The sequence below is a fragment of the Borostomias antarcticus genome, assembly GCF_949987555.1.
Source record: "Borostomias antarcticus genome assembly, chromosome: 10".
Classification (NCBI taxonomy): Eukaryota; Metazoa; Chordata; class Actinopteri; order Stomiiformes; family Stomiidae; genus Borostomias; species Borostomias antarcticus.
The window spans coordinates 5,198,195-5,214,597 of NC_140243.1; the positions used below are offsets into that span (position 1 = coordinate 5,198,195).

The window sequence follows — 16,403 nt, forward strand, 5'->3', positions numbered from 1 at the left end:
TTGTCAAACGCTTACCTATTTTAAGAGCATGACATGTACAATATGAAATGTCAATTATCGCTTGGGCTGCCATTTTATTATTAAGTTACATTTTACTGCAGTTTGTCTCTTTTTTTTTGGTACATTGTGTAGATTATCCTCATGTTGTCAGATGAGATAAGACCAGTTATCAATACAGACAATTCAATGAAAATATAATACAAAAATACACTTGTTGATTTATATTTTATTTTAAGCATGTGAACCAGTATTGAGAAATACAATGCAAGTCATAAAGAGGATTTACCTATAAAAAAAGCAAAAAAATAAATATATAAATACTTTGCACATTAAATACTATTGTGCAAAGTTTTATAGTGGCATGGACCATACAAAATTATAGAAATTTGACTTTGGAGGAATTCACTTTTACATCTAGACTCTATGAATTGCATATTCCAGAAAAAGTTTAAAGGAATGTACAATGCATATAGCTCCTGTAGTATATTAACCCCTTCATGGCTGAACCTTACCATCAACCCTAGTTCTTGAAACCCTCTGCCCAAACATCCTTTTATTGGCTGATACATTCCTTCTTTTTTTTTTTCCAGAAGTCGCTTTGGATAAAAGCGTCTGCTAAATGACCAAACTGTAATTGTAATGGTAACAGCTTGGTCAGCGTGGAAGGCTGTGAGGGGTCCTGTTCACCCCTCCCACCAGCTGCTACAGCATGACATCACAAATCTCGCCCTCACAGGGACAATATACAATTAGATAAAACAAATAAAGCCAGATAACAGTCATTTTGATGCTTTGGCTTTTGACGGTTTTCTGTCTTTTGATATTTTTTGGATTCATCAAAATTATCAAAAGGAGTCACTATCTTACTGTAGGCCTACGACTTTTTAACAAAGTGGCTCAGAGATAATTAGACATATAGGCCAAACTATAAAGCCCTACACCCAACTACCAACCAAACACCCACGTCCTCCCCTCTCTCTGCCAGTCTGACGGCCATGTTCACCCTTTACTTCCATTAGATACACAGGACTAATAAAATATTCCTCACGAGGGCATTGATCTGTGCTGAGTAGTTACTTATATTAATACTTATATTGGCCATGGCCATATATCCTGTTCCAATAGGCAGTAGGGCTCATCGGCCAGAAGTCATTGCACGTTGCCTCAGCTGTTAAGTTCCCTCAAAGGTATTTCTGTAACCACCACATGTGCAGATCTCGTAAGCTTGACAGGGTACTGTACTCCAAAACATTATTGTGAACTGGGCTCTGCCACCTCCAATCTCAAATGATACCGTACATTCAAATAATCACTACTGCATGAAGAATTTCCTTCTTGCTTTGCTATTTTGCTTGACTTTGTTGGTTATGGTGGCATTATAGGTCCTGTAAAAAAGTTTTACATATTAGGTGTATGCAAGTAATGTTCAACTCATACAGTATAATTTTTTTTACCACAGCCAAGGAACTGATATCTTACCTGTGAAAAAGACTGAAGGTGCTCCTACTGACCTCTCATCTAACCCAGCTGTTGACCTGTAACGTAGAGACTTTATCACACTCAAGTTAGGCATCAGCAAAATATCCTTGGCCCCGACCTCCAAGCCTAAAATAAGTTGGAGACCAGACAAGGAACATGGAACATAGATATTACCAAGTCCTTTTCAACTCTCTCTCGCTCGCTCTGAGGAATGAATACAGTCTACCGTATACAATACTGTACAGTACATGCAGAACTAAAGCTTTTCTGCTTCGATATAAAAAGCAAATCCTTGAAATCAAGATCTTTCTTCTCTAATGGCCAGGGATATAATAGGAAGAAAGAGCCCCAATTCCAAAACTATTAGGCTTCCTAAGACAATGAGGTGCTTTGCAATGATGCAGCATGAGAGATTTCTATCAATCAATCAATCAATCAATCATGAGAGATTTCTATGAGCCAGAATTGACAAGAACAAGGCCCTACGGGCGCAAGTTCAAAATAAAACTGGATATGACAGATTAATGCGAATGGCAATGCACTATATATATATGTGACAAGGTATCATGGTGTGTCTCAGGTAGAGGTAGCGAGCAGTTGGTTAAACTCGCTCCTCAAAGGAGCGCTAACAGTCTCTCCAAAAGGGGCGTGTTCCTATTGGCACAACTGTTAGCGCATCCGCCTCACAAGCAGGACAGCAAGGGTTCAAATCCCACCCTGGGCAACCCCTTAACATGGGTTACATATCGATCATACTTATCTACACATCATCTTCTTAATAGATAACATGCATAATGCATGCATACTAGTGATACATTGCACTGCTACTCCCTTCATCCTTTCATTTTACCTCTACCTTGCTTAGTGTGTGCACAATCTAGGAGCTAACGCAAAAACATTTCACTGCTCTTTGTACTTGTATGATGTACTGTAGCATGTGACCAAAAAACCTGACTTGACAGCATGTTTATGAATCGGTCCATTTCCATTACTCACCTGCTTTCCTGGAAAAGGGGTTGATCCCAGCAGAGGAAGCCTGGGGCGGGGCAGCAGGAGGGGTCATGGTCATGGGCGGGGCCTGCGGAGAACATGGAGAGGTGGGCGGGGCCTGCGGAGAACAGAGAGAGGTGGGCGGCGATTCCTGTGGAATCACCAATAATGAGGTGCATCACTTGGATGGGTTCTTCAACATACAAGGGTGCTTTCCAGTTAAGCGTCATAGAACAGTCATTTTATGATGAAAACATATTGGATGACATGCTTGTAAATTTCAATTTTGTTGACATTATAGCTTAGGTATCTATTACTGAAAGTGCATAATTTTTTTGTTATTTGACTATTACATTGATTTGCTTATAATGATGTACTTTATGTGAAACCTACAAAAATCTGACAGTTTTAAACATCTTTTTTTTTTTTTACTACTGTATCAACTACAGTATGAAAGCAACACAGAACAGTGTGAAGTAATATTTATATTAATTTATTTGATAAGCGTAACACATTTAAATAAACATTTTCAAATGACTGTTTAATGCTTCAGCGCTTACAGTAGATGTTACAACAATCTCATTTGGAAGATAGATACCAAATAAAGATAAATAAGCTTTGTGTCAAAGTGAATGTTGTGCAATGCCATCATACTGTAAAGGCTTGCCATGTAAATGTGGACAGTGAAATAGCTGCATAAATAGTATTGAACCAGGAAGCTGTCTGCTAAACAACAAGCAACATGCAACAACATGAGAGCTTATTTCTGTCCATATAAGGTTCAACAGGTCAACGATACTCACGGGTGAAGCTAATCATCTAAAGCCCCTTAAGGACAGGGTGAAAGGAGGCCAATGACTGCCCAAAAAAGACCTAATGCAGAGTGCTATGGCTACTTTTTAACATTGCAAACCTTGTTTCATAGGTCATAACAACATAGCACATCTGCACAATCAACACTGATTTACATGTGAATTTATTATTAATTTTCATTTTCACTATTTTTATAATTTACTTGTTTACAGTACAGGTATGTGCCCATTTCATGTTGGAGAATTATATCTGTAAATGTCTACAAAGCCTTGAAATTCCCTTAGACTACAGGCTACAAGCACTCCTACATGCCTTTACCTCCATGTTTTCCTTCGAACTGCAAGTGAGAAGAGTAAAGCTACTAGACTCTTACCGTCGGATCGGTGTTGGCATCATCCTCATCTCTGGGCTTTGATTTGAACCAGCTACTAAACCATCCTGACCCTGACCTGGCGCTCTGACCAGACAAAGACACAAAGAGAGAAGGAGACACATTTAAAACAGAACCTAGATGCCTAGGTCCTTATTCCGTGTAAGAGAAGTATAAAGTTGACCCAAGCTCCACCCACTTGTGTTGGTTGGACTTCCAACTCGGAGGTCTGGCACTCCTGTGGGATGGCCTGTTGTTCGGGCACGCCCTGTCTGCGCTCTGTCCGAGGCATCCCAGCGTTCACCTGAGCCCCCATCTACTCGGGCACATGCAGACACGTCAGTTAGCAGGGAAACGACTCATCTGACTGAGTGAGTCTCTTACACAAACTGCACAGCGCGTAAATAAGTAGCAGATGTAAAGATGTGCATTTACAATGGTGGAAGGGAATGCATTATTTTCATGCGCTCATCCCTATCACAATAGAATCTTTTATTTTAGTGATGACTTCTGCCCTCAAAAGGCAGACAACATTGGAACGATCATGAATTTATCAATGGTTAGGTGGTAGCCAAGAAAACCCTCCCATGCCTCACCATTCCAGTGCCAGAGAAAGGTTCAGCCCCTGTGAGATTACATTCACACCAAACATTACACTTAGTATAACAGTAAACAAATGTATATATTTAACACGATTACGATAGTGATGAGAAGAATGAAGCCTAATGCGCCTAATTCTTGTTTGTACTTCGTGACCATAGCATGCTCACCTGCACTCCTTGCAGAGGGATCACCCAGCACGGGATGCAGGGGTGCACTTTGGACATGAGCACTTCCTGTGCTGTAGTAACCGTAGGGTTGGCCTCCAGCCACAAGGGGCACTGCAGGCTGAATATAACCCCTCGCCGGCGGTGAAGCATTGACCTGGTAAATGTGGGCTTGTTCCTCTTCTGCTCCTCTGTAGTAAAGGAGGTCGGCACTTGGACCCTGTATGTCTCCTGTCACCGCCCCGCCAGTTGAAAGGTCATCCGATTCTGTCTCTATAGAAAAAGATAGTGAGGTAAAAAACAAAGAAAAGTCCAGTTATCTGCTGGCTTGCCGGCAGTGAGGGCTGATGGGGTGGTCAGGTCGCCATGCATACCAGCACCTCTGATCCTTATAGACAGAGTAAGGCGCCACACAGAGCACTGGCTGTACATGGAAATACTGATCAGCGACTTGAGGATTACCTGAATACACTGTGTTCTCCTCGTGGGCCAATGCACTCCCCTCAGCAGGTGACTGGTATGTATCACTACAACCATAGCTCCCCATCTGAGCAAATACATATGTTTTACCATAGCATTCTCTTACGGTATTAGATGTTTCGGAAGAGAAGATACAATCACGATTATAAACCAATTTCTGAATTATTTACCTTAACGAACATTATTTTTCAACGCATCACTAATCAAGTTGGGTGAAGTATAAACCAGTGATCTCTTTCTGGACTAGATACTTCTAAATAGATGCAAGTGTCCAATGACACCATTATTTGGCAATCAGAACTATGTTAATGTTAATGAGTCCTTTCACAGATCATCACTAAATCCCCACAAATAACAAAAAAAAATTGTAGGAGGAAAAAAAGTTATCTTTAGGTTTGTACAGTATATCAATAGCTGTGGTTCTGTAACTATTTCTAAAACAGACACAACACGACGAAGGGGAGGGCATGGGGACAGACACGTCAAAGGGGAGGGCATGGGGACAGACACGTCAAAGGGGAGGGCATGGGGACAGCGAGTGCATGACCACGGTCACCTGTATGCCCTGGTGCCTGTGACGCAGCTGTCGAAGCCATTCAGGGTCCTGTCCTGATCGCGCAACAGCTGCCACACTTATCTGCCTGTCCCAGTGTCCCAGTCTCTCTGCCAGCTGAAGAGAACGAAGAGCTCAGCCAAAATACACACACACACACAGCCCCTAGGCCCACCGCATGCGTACAGTAAGAGAACGTGGTCAGAGAAATATGGGATATGTGTGTGTGTACGTGTGGGGAGGGTGTTCACAGATGCGTGCATGTCATTGTGCCAGTGGATACCTTAATAACTTCTCCTGAGAGCACCAGGCTAGGCTGCTCCTGCTGGAGCACGGCCCCGCCCACCACCTCGCAGTAATGAGAGGCCTGCGACACGAGCCCGCAGTCCAACAGACGACAGGCATACAGGAACTTATACACCTGACAACAACACAACACTCGCCATGACTACAATGTCCACCAATCATCTGACATCGTCTTGCTTTGTATTAACCTAGTTTGCTGTTATTTTTCAGGTTATTAGGTTAATATGTAGCCATATAGTCAGCAACATGACATGATTGTACATTCTAAAACATGCTGGGTTATTCTAACCCAACTGTTGGATTAGAACAGTTGACCATTATTTGGGTCCTTTGCCTAGTTATTGGGTCATGTGATTGTACCCAGCACCCAGGGTTAGTAGTACGGACCTAGTTGAGGACTACCGAATCTGAAAAGAACACAGTGTTCGGGATCAAATGGAGAATAGGCTGACTGCAAATGGTAAGTACAAATTAGCTTGTGACAGAAGCCTACATATTAAATTGAATACAATTAGCAACATGATAATGCAGAATTAATTAAATGAAATGGTTAACAATTATGACAGTGCCAGAATGAATGTCGACTACCTGGAAGGATGCGATAGAGAAGGACTTATCTCCAAGTCTCTGGCAGTATTCAAACATCTCCGTGCACTGAATGGAAAGATTCTTTGCAAATTGCAAAAATGGGAGACTAGGGGGAAATAATATGAGAAATATGGTTCTCAGCATTCAGGCATTATTCAAATGTCCAAATGTTGCATCACTCCAAGTTTCAAAAAATGTTTTGCATACATTTTATATTTATAGACTTCCACGTTTTGTGTAATTTGTAAAAAAAAATTAGCACATCATGGAGCCAGCAGTTATGTTTTCACTGTAGATTGTACAATGTTCTATATGCATGTGACAAATAAAATCTGAATCTAAATCACGTGGCTTCCTGACCGATTTTGAAACTGGAGGTCAGCTCACCTGTGGCTGCTTCCCAGCAGCACCAGCTTCTCTGCCCTGGACGTGTACGCGCCAAACGGAGCGGACGCCGTCAGGTAGCACACATGGGCAGCATGCAACAGGCCTCTGGAAGCTGCAAGAGGTCGACAGAAAACCTGAGAGATGTTTTTATCCTAAAACTACAGTCACAGTCAATCACAATCAAATATACAGTACCTGTGTCTATTACAGCTGCTTATGAGAAGGTCCTTGGTCATGCATAAATATGTGCACTGTAGCTCAAAGGCTCTACAACAACCACTTCTACTGCTGCTTCCACCGAAGTCAAGTTATAGTTGTAGAGAAGCTATAGGTTTAGCTAAATCAGGTTAGGCTAATGGCTTAAACTGGTTGGGTTAAGCTAAGTTCAGGCATTTAGGTAATGTTAACGTTAGCTAAGACATTTGGGAAGGAGGCAACGTTAGCTAAACTGTTTTTCAGCACTCTGAGACAGTCTCTCAATGTAAAGTGCTTTAGAAATACAATGAACGGTCAATGACTGAATCATCATACCCAGTGTGTCGCCCATTGTGATGATGGCTTTCTGGTGTATTCCTATATCCCCGGTCCCATTGGACAACATTACAGCCAGGTGTGGCTTCCAGTCTCCCCACTTGTCACTACCACAGCACTGGACACACACACACACACACACACACACACACACACACACACACACACACACACACACACACACACACTTATTTAACCTGTGGTACAGTTGTGGTACAGCATGTGAAGCGAAACAGGACCCACAATGCTGCTACCTGTTCAAGAGATTAAAGACTTTACGTATTTATCTGTTGTGAACTTGTGACTGAACCAATCTTATTACCGTGGCCACAGCAGGGGTCCTCCCAGAGAGTAGCTGAAAGAGTGTCTGGAGAGGATCGTTCGTTGCTAACTGGCCTGTAAACCTGTAAATATAACCAGACATGAAGAACTCTACTCAGTGCAATAAAAATAAATTGGCTAATTATATCACAGGGCTGACTGCATGATGAAACAAAAAAAATGAAACCTGAAACGAATACATGAATACCGAGTAACATTATTAATTCTCTGTCAAGGGTCTCTCCCTCATGTGGCACTGACACATACCCTGGCTGACACATGGCTGAGAGCCAGATCAAGCGGTAAAAAGATTAGGTTACTTCATGCTATGGGCAGTTCTCTGTGTACCAGTGACAGTGCATTTCACACTGGTTACAACACAGACACCCCTTACACAACATGGCACACCTGTCAGCGACTAAAGCCATTGGATGAAAACAGTATTTATAGATTTGACTTAGTGGACGCTGGGAAATATGAAACACTCAACATGCCTCTGAGGCTGTGTTAATGATCGCGAAATGGCTGCATTTACTAATCAATTATTTTTAAGGGTAAAACTCAAAGGAACAGACGTCAAGTGAACAGCAGGCAGGACCAGAGACTGGGATTCTATAACCTGATGGGCCAGATGGTTTGGAAACTGTTTGGAAAACGGCAGGAGCTTTCAAAAATGAACCATCTGTCTATCACCATCTATCATGCGCTAAGAATGCCACTCCTGTCCTGACACCTAAACCCGCCCAGCGTAGCTGTTAGTATTTCCTCATAGAACGCTGATTGGCTAGATCGTTTTCTGATCTGGCACAAACTGATCTCTATGGAGAGTATCCAGACTGATTTGCGAGAGAAACAGAATGTGAGTTCGCGAGATCAAGATGGTCTACCTTATGCTTTCACGCAGAGACATTCCAAGCATGTCCTGATTTAACCCCAGACACTTTTTCTTCAATTAATGATCGGATCTTGGATTGAATTTGTACAGTTTAATATGGTTGCTCTTACCTGTTCAACACAGTGGTATAAGACCTGTTGTCCATCTTGCTGGCCAGGAACAGAGCGTGGCCCCACAGGCCGGTCGTCATGGCTGCGTCCAAGGCCTCCTGACCCGTCGCGGGGGAGAGAAATAAGTACATGAAGGTCAGCACACGTTTGGAGATCAGAGTGAAATGGACAGGTGTACGCAAAATGTCTTCAATTACAACCCGCTAATCAGAGTGTGCACCAGGCACCACTAGGGCTAAGGGGTTATTTTGGGATGGGGCATCTAGTGCCTTGAAAGATAATAACTTGCACAAGGCTGTCTCATCCAGCTTCATAATCCAATGCAACTGTATCAGTTGCACAAGCTCAGACGAGTTATAAAGACGTTGTGTACGAGCTACAGGCTGATAGAGGGAAAGAGAGAGGCTGGAGACCTTCTTCCTGCCAGCGAGGAGCAGTTTGGTGTAGCCCCGCATGGCCTGCTGGGAGGCCTCCGAACCGCAGCTGCTGCCGTGTCCTGTCAGCAGGTCGTCCCCCTCCAGGGGGTCTGTCTCAGGGGCGGGGCCCTCTGTCAGGTCGATGAGGGTGGGAGGCTCCGGGCCGCAGGCTCCTAACGAGGGCGAGTTCCTCATCAGCAGCTCCGCCACGTCCGACCCGACGATGCGCTGGGTCGACGGAAGTAGAAGAATTAGAGACGTGACCGAATTCTCATGACAGTCTCGCTCAGGTTGAGATATGTTGAGGCAGTGGTTCTCAACTGGGGGTACGCGAACCCTAGGGATACGATGGGGTACTGCAGGAAACTAAACAGTACTACTGAAAATCTATTGCGCTGGCCAGAGGGTACTTTTCTAAAAAATATATATTTCAAGGGGGTACTTTGTTGAAAAAGTTTGAGAACCACAGAGACATGATTCACTTACTCCATTCTGTCTGCACAGTAGTATCAGAAAGTTCCACAAGAGCGCAGCAGACTCCTTGTCTTGCAGCTTGTCGTCTCTCATGCAGGCTTCTGCCCTCTGGTGGGCAAATGAGATTGCGTCTACTTTGTGATGGTCCTCCCTGCACATGGAGGGAAATGCATCCAGTGCGAGTGCTGAAACATACTCAGGACATCTGGGTACCAAAGTCACGCTCTATCTACAGGACTGGAGGCCCGGAAGCAATGGGGTTTTTTCCGGCATGTGTTCCTTCTATGATAAAAATTGTACATTCTTAGTACATTGTGATACTAAGTTACCACAGAGGCACAACATGTTTCTCAACAACATGTTTTGCAACTTCCAGAACTCTGGAGGAAGGGGCGTGACTTCGGTACTCTATTGGCACCTCTATGGCCATTCCATGTATTTCTGTGTTTTCATATTTATTTGTTGGAGGGCCGTATATAAAACATAAATATGTAAATAATATCAGTTGATGGTGTTTCTTTAGGAAAAGTGTGTGTTTCATCAAGTGCACCAACCTGGCCAAAGGCCCGGGGAAGTCTCTCATTTCCTGCTGTTCTTGCGTCTCCCCTAGAATGATCTGCAAGGAGAACCAGTAGCAAATCCTCTAATAAATCCTCCATTCCACCTCATGTATACCTGTTGATACTGACATAAGAACAGTATCATTAAAAACAGTATCAGAACTTGCGCCCTACCTCCAGGCTGTGGATCTCTAGCTGGCCTGGGTCTCCCTGTGTGACCAGGCCTGGGCTGACCCGTATCAGCTGTCCTGCTGGCCCAAAGCTGGTCACGGCGTGAGGCGTGGGGTATTTCAGAGGCGCGGTCACCTGGGGGGGCACAAAGCCCTCTTAGGAGAGAGGACACGGAGGGTCAGCCTTCATTGTGATCTAGCATCATCGACATCACTAGCCCTCCCCCGGAATCATCCAGCCCCATGTTCACTGCAGGACCAGATGTTAGAGAGTGTCTGTAGCTTTACCTGTGTAAGCAGCAGTGCTCTGGACAGGGTCACTTTGCTCATCGGCGTTGATGTATTGACTCAGTTCATAACTACTGGAGGACAGTCCTGAGGTTTTGGAGCTAGTCAAGTTCCCTGGGTCGTAATAGGAGGCCTAGGGAATCAGGGAGGGAGACAGAGAGCGACTATTCATTTCAGCAGGCTCCAAATGCTAGTGCAGCTGAATACCTGATGCCACTCCAAGGGGCATTCAACTAGGGGCGTGATTGTTCAATTTGGGGGTCCCAAGAAAAGTTCAATTTTGGGGCCCCTCATCCTTTATCTGTCATGATCGTTTTAGCACACATCAACAAACAAAAAAAAAAAGGATAGGTAGGCTATTGATAGTGTGTGAACTAAGGTGTTCTCTCTTAAGTTACAACAGGATAATAAAAGGCATTGTATGATACCACAGCATCAACCTTTGAACATACACTTATTTATAAGAGTTGTGAATCCTATGAGACGTTCACCTCTCTGGAACAATCCCCATTCTTCTCCATTACACGATCCTCCTCATGGCCACTGAAATCAAGCTGGGAACTGCCCCTCCCCTGGTCATACCTAAGGGAGGAGATCATATAGGAGGCTGTTGTACACAGGGACCAAGTATCAATATGTTGCCAATATGGATATCACTCCTGGGGTGGAGACAAACTCGTGTCCTCCAGGAATCGAGGAAAGAGATGATTCTCACCTGTACGCTTCTCCGTAGGCATTCCCTGGTTGTTCCTGCTCATACCTTCTGTCATGATAAGGGTCAGAGCTCCAGGACTCCCGCTGGGCCCAATGACCAGCATCTGAATAGTACAATCAAACAACAGAAAAGTCTATGTCAGCTCACTTTTATCACTGGCTGTAATACACTATTACTAAGAGGCTGTGATTTAGTACCCTGGTGAAGTAGCAGAGAACTGGCACTCACAGAATAAATAGTCATTCTATATTTAATTGACAAAATGGACGTGTTTCGACCTCAAGCCATCATCAGCATATGATTATCAATCAATCAAGTTGGATTTATATAGCGCCCTTCATGATACCCAGAGCGCTTTACAGAGTCCAGTATTCATTCAGACACAGTCATACCGGTGGTGGTAAGCTACATCTGTAGCCACAGCTGCCCTGGGGCAGACTGACAGAAGCGTGGCTGCCAATCAGCGCCTACGGCCCCTCCGACCACCTCCAACATTCATTCACGTTATGCCGATGATGGCTGAAGGCCGAATCGCGTCCGTTTGCCCATTAAATATAGAATTATTTATTATGTGAGTACCGCTTCTCTGATTCTTCAAACAATCCCTCCTGAGGGGCACCCGAAACCATTCTCAAATCTAGGAGTCGGGCGTAATTCCAAGCTTCAACATACTAGTACCTGGGTGGCCATGATGCCCTGTGTAATAGCCATGGTCGTAGTAGACATAATCCTCTCTGTAGTCCCAGTGGCCGTGAGCTGGGAAGTCATAGCCATGCCTGAAAACATGGGACCACACGAGTCAGCAAAAAAACACACAGATCAGTTGATTCATTAAATCATTAAATCATCCCACAGCATTCAGCTGACTGCATAATAAAATATATACTGTAGCTTCCACAAATGCCAGATCAGATCATTGCCTATTCAAGGCTAAATCGGTCCACCTGTGAACGCCGATGGGCAGATGAATTAGAGTGGGAACACACCTGGAGTGTGGTGGGTGCTCTGGTCTGTCATAGGCGTAAGTGGCTCTGGCCTGGGGCGCGGTGTAGGAGCCGGGGGGGAACACTGGTCTAGGAGGAGGGCTGGCGAGGTACCCCCTGAAGCGAGGGTCTGGCGAGGGATGAGGCCACCGCCGGTCCCTCCCTCGGGAGTCTGGCGGTGGGTAGTGTCCACTCCCCTGGTGAGCGGGCCAGCGGTGGTCCTCTCCGTCTCCTGGTCTCTTGGAGCGACGGCCGGACTCCGGCCACCAGCGGGGGCCTCGGGGGTCCATCACCACACTCACTTTCTCAGATGGAAATCTAAGCACACGGAGGACAGTACTGAGGAATATCAGTGCAGATACCATTGGAACAAGAGTCAGAGGAAGAGAGTAAATATTAGAACAGTCACTTTGTGTATTAATTACAGAGGGATTAGTGACACTCATAGTCATACTCCAGAGAGTATTAATGTGAATGAATGTACAAACAAGCAAACATCAAAACACATACATACACAACAAATACTCTACCTGTTTGGCTCTGTTTGCCACTCTGTTTTGTACATAGAGTGGGTGCTACAAGTGCAATTAGCCTACTTTTCTGACAACAAATGGCAAAATAATAGTTTTTACATTATTATTAATAGGTAATGCAGAGTTTAACTATTTGCATTTCACAAAGCCTTCTGTTAGTCATATTATCGGTGGTCATAATAACAGGAAATAACCAATAGGAAGTCAATGCAGAAAAAGTGAAGTGTAAGGAAAATATCGAACCTTTTTTGAAGCCTTACAGCGTGTAACCCTCAAATCTAAGTGAATCGGGGCATGCTCTTTGTCACAACACAACAGTTATTCAAATAATGTAATTTTCAAAGTTCCAGACTTACAGGTCACACACGTTCGCGTCCAGTCGCAGTCAAAGTGCCACCATTTCATTCAAAAGCATAACATGAACTGATTCGACCCATGGACTTGAATGACATCGCATGAGAGGGCAAAGTACAGATAATTAAGCCCATGATAATATCACGTGCCCTGTCCATCAGATAAATAAATACTATATAGCCAGTACCGCATACCTAGAAAAATATTGCATTTCAATTGATGTCAAAGAACACATTCATGCACTACTGTAGTATCCGTAGTATAAATGTTATTGTAGCCACCTACCTAGTGTGTCCACTCCTCAGTCCATGAGATGAGACTGGTCCCACGCCCTTTAACCGCTCAATTGATGCTGCACGCCTTCAGTAGCCTAGTCTACATTTTTGTTAAACAATGATGTTCAATTTCATTTAGTTTTACTTTTCGTCTAGTCTATAATTGTTTGCTGCTTATTTAGGAAGAAATGAAATATTTTCAACTGGATTTGGTCGGAGCGCCTGTGTGGGATGCTAGTCAAACTTGCCACGTTGCGCGGAGCCGCCCACCACTGTAACGTCAAAACCAGCCTCCATGGCCAAAATATTTCATACTAAAATTTAGTGTCCTCCGTAATGGGAGGGAGCTCTTCTTATGAATTCTTCATGAATAATCATATTCAATATTTTGTCAAATCAGCAATGGTCTAGCCTATGGTCACGGAGGAGGCAGCCCAAGTCACTATTTGCGAGGTGGGGGCATGCAATTTTGGGGTGGGGTGCCCAAACAATGCTACAGTTCTATCATTGCGCGTTACCGTCAGAGGGGGTCGCGGTTTCCATCGTAGTTTCTATAGTATTTTTTTAAATGCTGATGCTCTTTAAATGCTCTAGGGGGCGCTTTTCACTTGTTCAACTTTACACATATGCCTTATTTGCATGTGACCAATAGGCTTGGGTATGCAGATTCTAGCCTGCGGAAGGTCGTTTTCTCCTCACAGACGGCTCGTGAGTAGTCAGATGAGCTCGAGCTGCCCACAGTACAGGAGGGTCGCGCGTGGAAGTAACCGGGTCATCTGATCCCTGCAGTGCGGATATTCTCTCATTATTGTGGATATTATATTTGCGGACTTTTTGCTCGATGTGCAATATGACTTTTGAGGAAACTGGTGGAGACAACTCTTCAGAACGGTAAGATAAAGTTATGAACTAGCTACGGTTGAGCGGTTATGACGAGGCACCGGGCAGGCAAAGTTTGACTGATGAGCACGAGCCTGATATAGCGTACTGTTAGCAGGCATCATTACATTAGCTAGTACTGTACTAACGTTAGTCACTTCAGTTAATATGCTAACGTTAGCTAGTTACAGCTACAGTGAGTTAATGTTAGCTGGCTTGCAGACTGACCAACTGAATAACAGTCTCTGAAAAGTGTAATTATTTCAGAGTTTGAGCTTTTGCTTAGCTATGCTCTGTTTTTTTCTCCACAGAATGGAATCGGTTGCAAAAGCATTGGAAGAGGTCCTCTGCTCTGCATTACCTCAGGGTTGCATCACTGTCGGGGTGTACGAGGCAGCAAAGTCACTGAATGTGTAAGCTGGCAACTCAAACAACCTAAATTAGCTAAAGGCAGCTGCCAACACATTATATAGATTCGTGCATTATAATCGTAAAAGCATTTCGTACTTGTTTTGTTGGATTATTTGTTGACAGACAATTAATTCTTGATTAGTCAATCAAGTTTAGTGATACACTGAAGAAGATCGCTACACTCTTTTCTCTTAACAAACCTTTTTATATTTCATTTCTCAGGGACCCAGACAATGTGGTGTTATGCCTCCTGGCTACAGACGAGGAGCATGGGGAAGATGTGGCTCTTCAGATCCACTTCACCCTGATCCAGGCGTTCTGCTGTGAGAATGACATCAACATCCTCAGAGTGAGCAACATGGGGCGCCTGGCAGAGATTCTTGGTGGAGTGAAACCTGGAGGGGAGCCTATGGACCTGCACTGTGTATTAGTCACTGTACGTGTCATCATTATGGTTTTATTATATATAAGAAACAGCTATACCTTACTAGAAAATAGGAACTGAGAAATATGTTTGGCTGGCTACATTTATTTATGCATATTTATAAATGGGCATTGCAGAGAGCATGTTTAGAACTATGTTTGCTCAGTAGTCTGGATGCTGCATGGGGCCTTATGTCATAACCTGATTCCAGTTACTGAATGTTTTGGGGCTGACTTGGCAGAACACTATGTTTTTCCTGTTGGGCACTTCATCAAACACATACAGTATTCCAGGAAGAGGAACTCTTGGGGTGCATAAATGGTGGCAAGTCCCTGCCAAATTCTTAGAATACAGAAGTCAGCATGTGTACATGTTACTTGGTATCACTTTCCCTCCGCATGAATGCCATCCGAAGCTGGCATTGGCTGCCTGTAGTCCAAGTCATTTGACAAATTGTTGTATGTGATGCATTTTTAAAGCAAGCTAGTGACTAACTTATGTGTTTTGTCATCTTTCCAGAACCCCTCGTCTTCCGCATGGAAGGACCCAGCGTTGAGCAAAGTGAACCGGTTCTGTCTGGACAGTCGGTGTTTGGACCAGTGGGTGCCCGTCATCAACCTCCCTGACCGATGACGCAGCAAGGACTCTAGCATGTTGTACACTCTTGGAAAAACTGCACTCACCCTGTGTAAGTCCTTTGTTGGACTACATTGAGTATACGCCCCCAGAGAGGAGGTGGGAGGGGTGCGGAAGAACAAGCAAAACGATCCAACAAACTTGCCAGATAAGAGTGGATTTTCGGTTAAGGGAGAGTGACTCAGCAATCTGGGTTACAGGATTGCCAAAGTGTGACACAGCCTTCCATTGCCGGGAAAAAAAAGGCTGCACAGGAAACTGAATCATGTGAGCACATGGACGCACGTGGTGGTTAACACAGGCAGGGGAGACCAGAGAGGCTCAGTGGACAGGCACGAGGACTGGATTGGACCAGACTCTACTGGACCAGACTGGACTCTACTGGACTGGACTGGAGAGTCTGAACTTTCTGGTTGGATAACCAAGCCTGCTCAAGGAAAGTGGACCAAATTTCCAACGGATACTTTTGAAAAAGGAAATTTATCTTTCATGGTATTTTAATTTTGTGAATTGTTCTTCATATTATTTAAAAGGGAAGATTCTTCATAGGCTATTTTAAGAATAAAACTATGTATTGCCTTGTCTGGTGTTGTTTGTTTTTAATTCACATGTTCATTAATTTAATGAATTGTATTTATTTCATTTATTTACCTTGTTGAGATGTTGAAATATGAAATAAATTAAACTAAACATTG

General features: G+C 43.9%; 2 protein-coding genes across 5 annotated transcripts; one reads left to right on the plus strand and one right to left on the minus strand.

Moving 5' to 3' along the window:
- Positions 1–247: 247 nt before the first annotated feature.
- On the minus strand, positions 248–13,126 carry sec16b (SEC16 homolog B, endoplasmic reticulum export factor). Of its 3 annotated transcripts, none has more exons than XM_084444049.1 (25): positions 13,086–13,126; positions 12,200–12,514; positions 11,892–11,989; positions 11,214–11,316; positions 10,990–11,080; positions 10,499–10,631; positions 10,215–10,366; positions 10,035–10,096; positions 9,493–9,631; positions 9,004–9,234; positions 8,591–8,688; positions 7,587–7,668; positions 7,265–7,382; positions 6,734–6,845; positions 6,347–6,452; positions 5,736–5,873; positions 5,456–5,569; positions 4,882–4,966; positions 4,423–4,692; positions 4,249–4,277; positions 3,852–3,968; positions 3,656–3,739; positions 2,476–2,620; positions 1,480–1,535; positions 248–1,385 (listed from the first exon to the last, which is right to left on the minus strand). In XM_084444049.1, exons 2-24 carry the CDS (start codon positions 12,484–12,486, stop codon positions 1,519–1,521), a joined length of 2,811 nt encoding a protein of 936 aa, XP_084300175.1. In that variant the 5' UTR covers positions 12,487–12,514; positions 13,086–13,126; the 3' UTR covers positions 248–1,385; positions 1,480–1,518. The 3 variants fall into 3 exon arrangements, with proteins under 3 accessions (XP_084300175.1, XP_084300174.1, XP_084300173.1); XM_084444048.1 differs by having other exon boundaries at positions 1,480–1,605; XM_084444047.1 differs by having other exon boundaries at positions 248–1,605.
- Positions 13,127–14,096: 970 nt separating this feature from the next.
- Positions 14,097–16,403, plus strand: gadd45ab (growth arrest and DNA-damage-inducible, alpha, b). 2 transcript variants are annotated; one of them, XM_084444337.1, is made up of 4 exons: positions 14,097–14,249; positions 14,549–14,650; positions 14,871–15,084; positions 15,592–16,403. In XM_084444337.1, the coding sequence occupies exons 1-4, from the start codon at positions 14,200–14,202 to the stop codon at positions 15,703–15,705; spliced, it is 480 nt and encodes a 159-aa protein (XP_084300463.1). In that variant the 5' UTR covers positions 14,097–14,199; the 3' UTR covers positions 15,706–16,403. The 2 variants fall into 2 exon arrangements, with proteins under 2 accessions (XP_084300463.1, XP_084300464.1); XM_084444338.1 differs by having other exon boundaries at positions 14,871–14,997.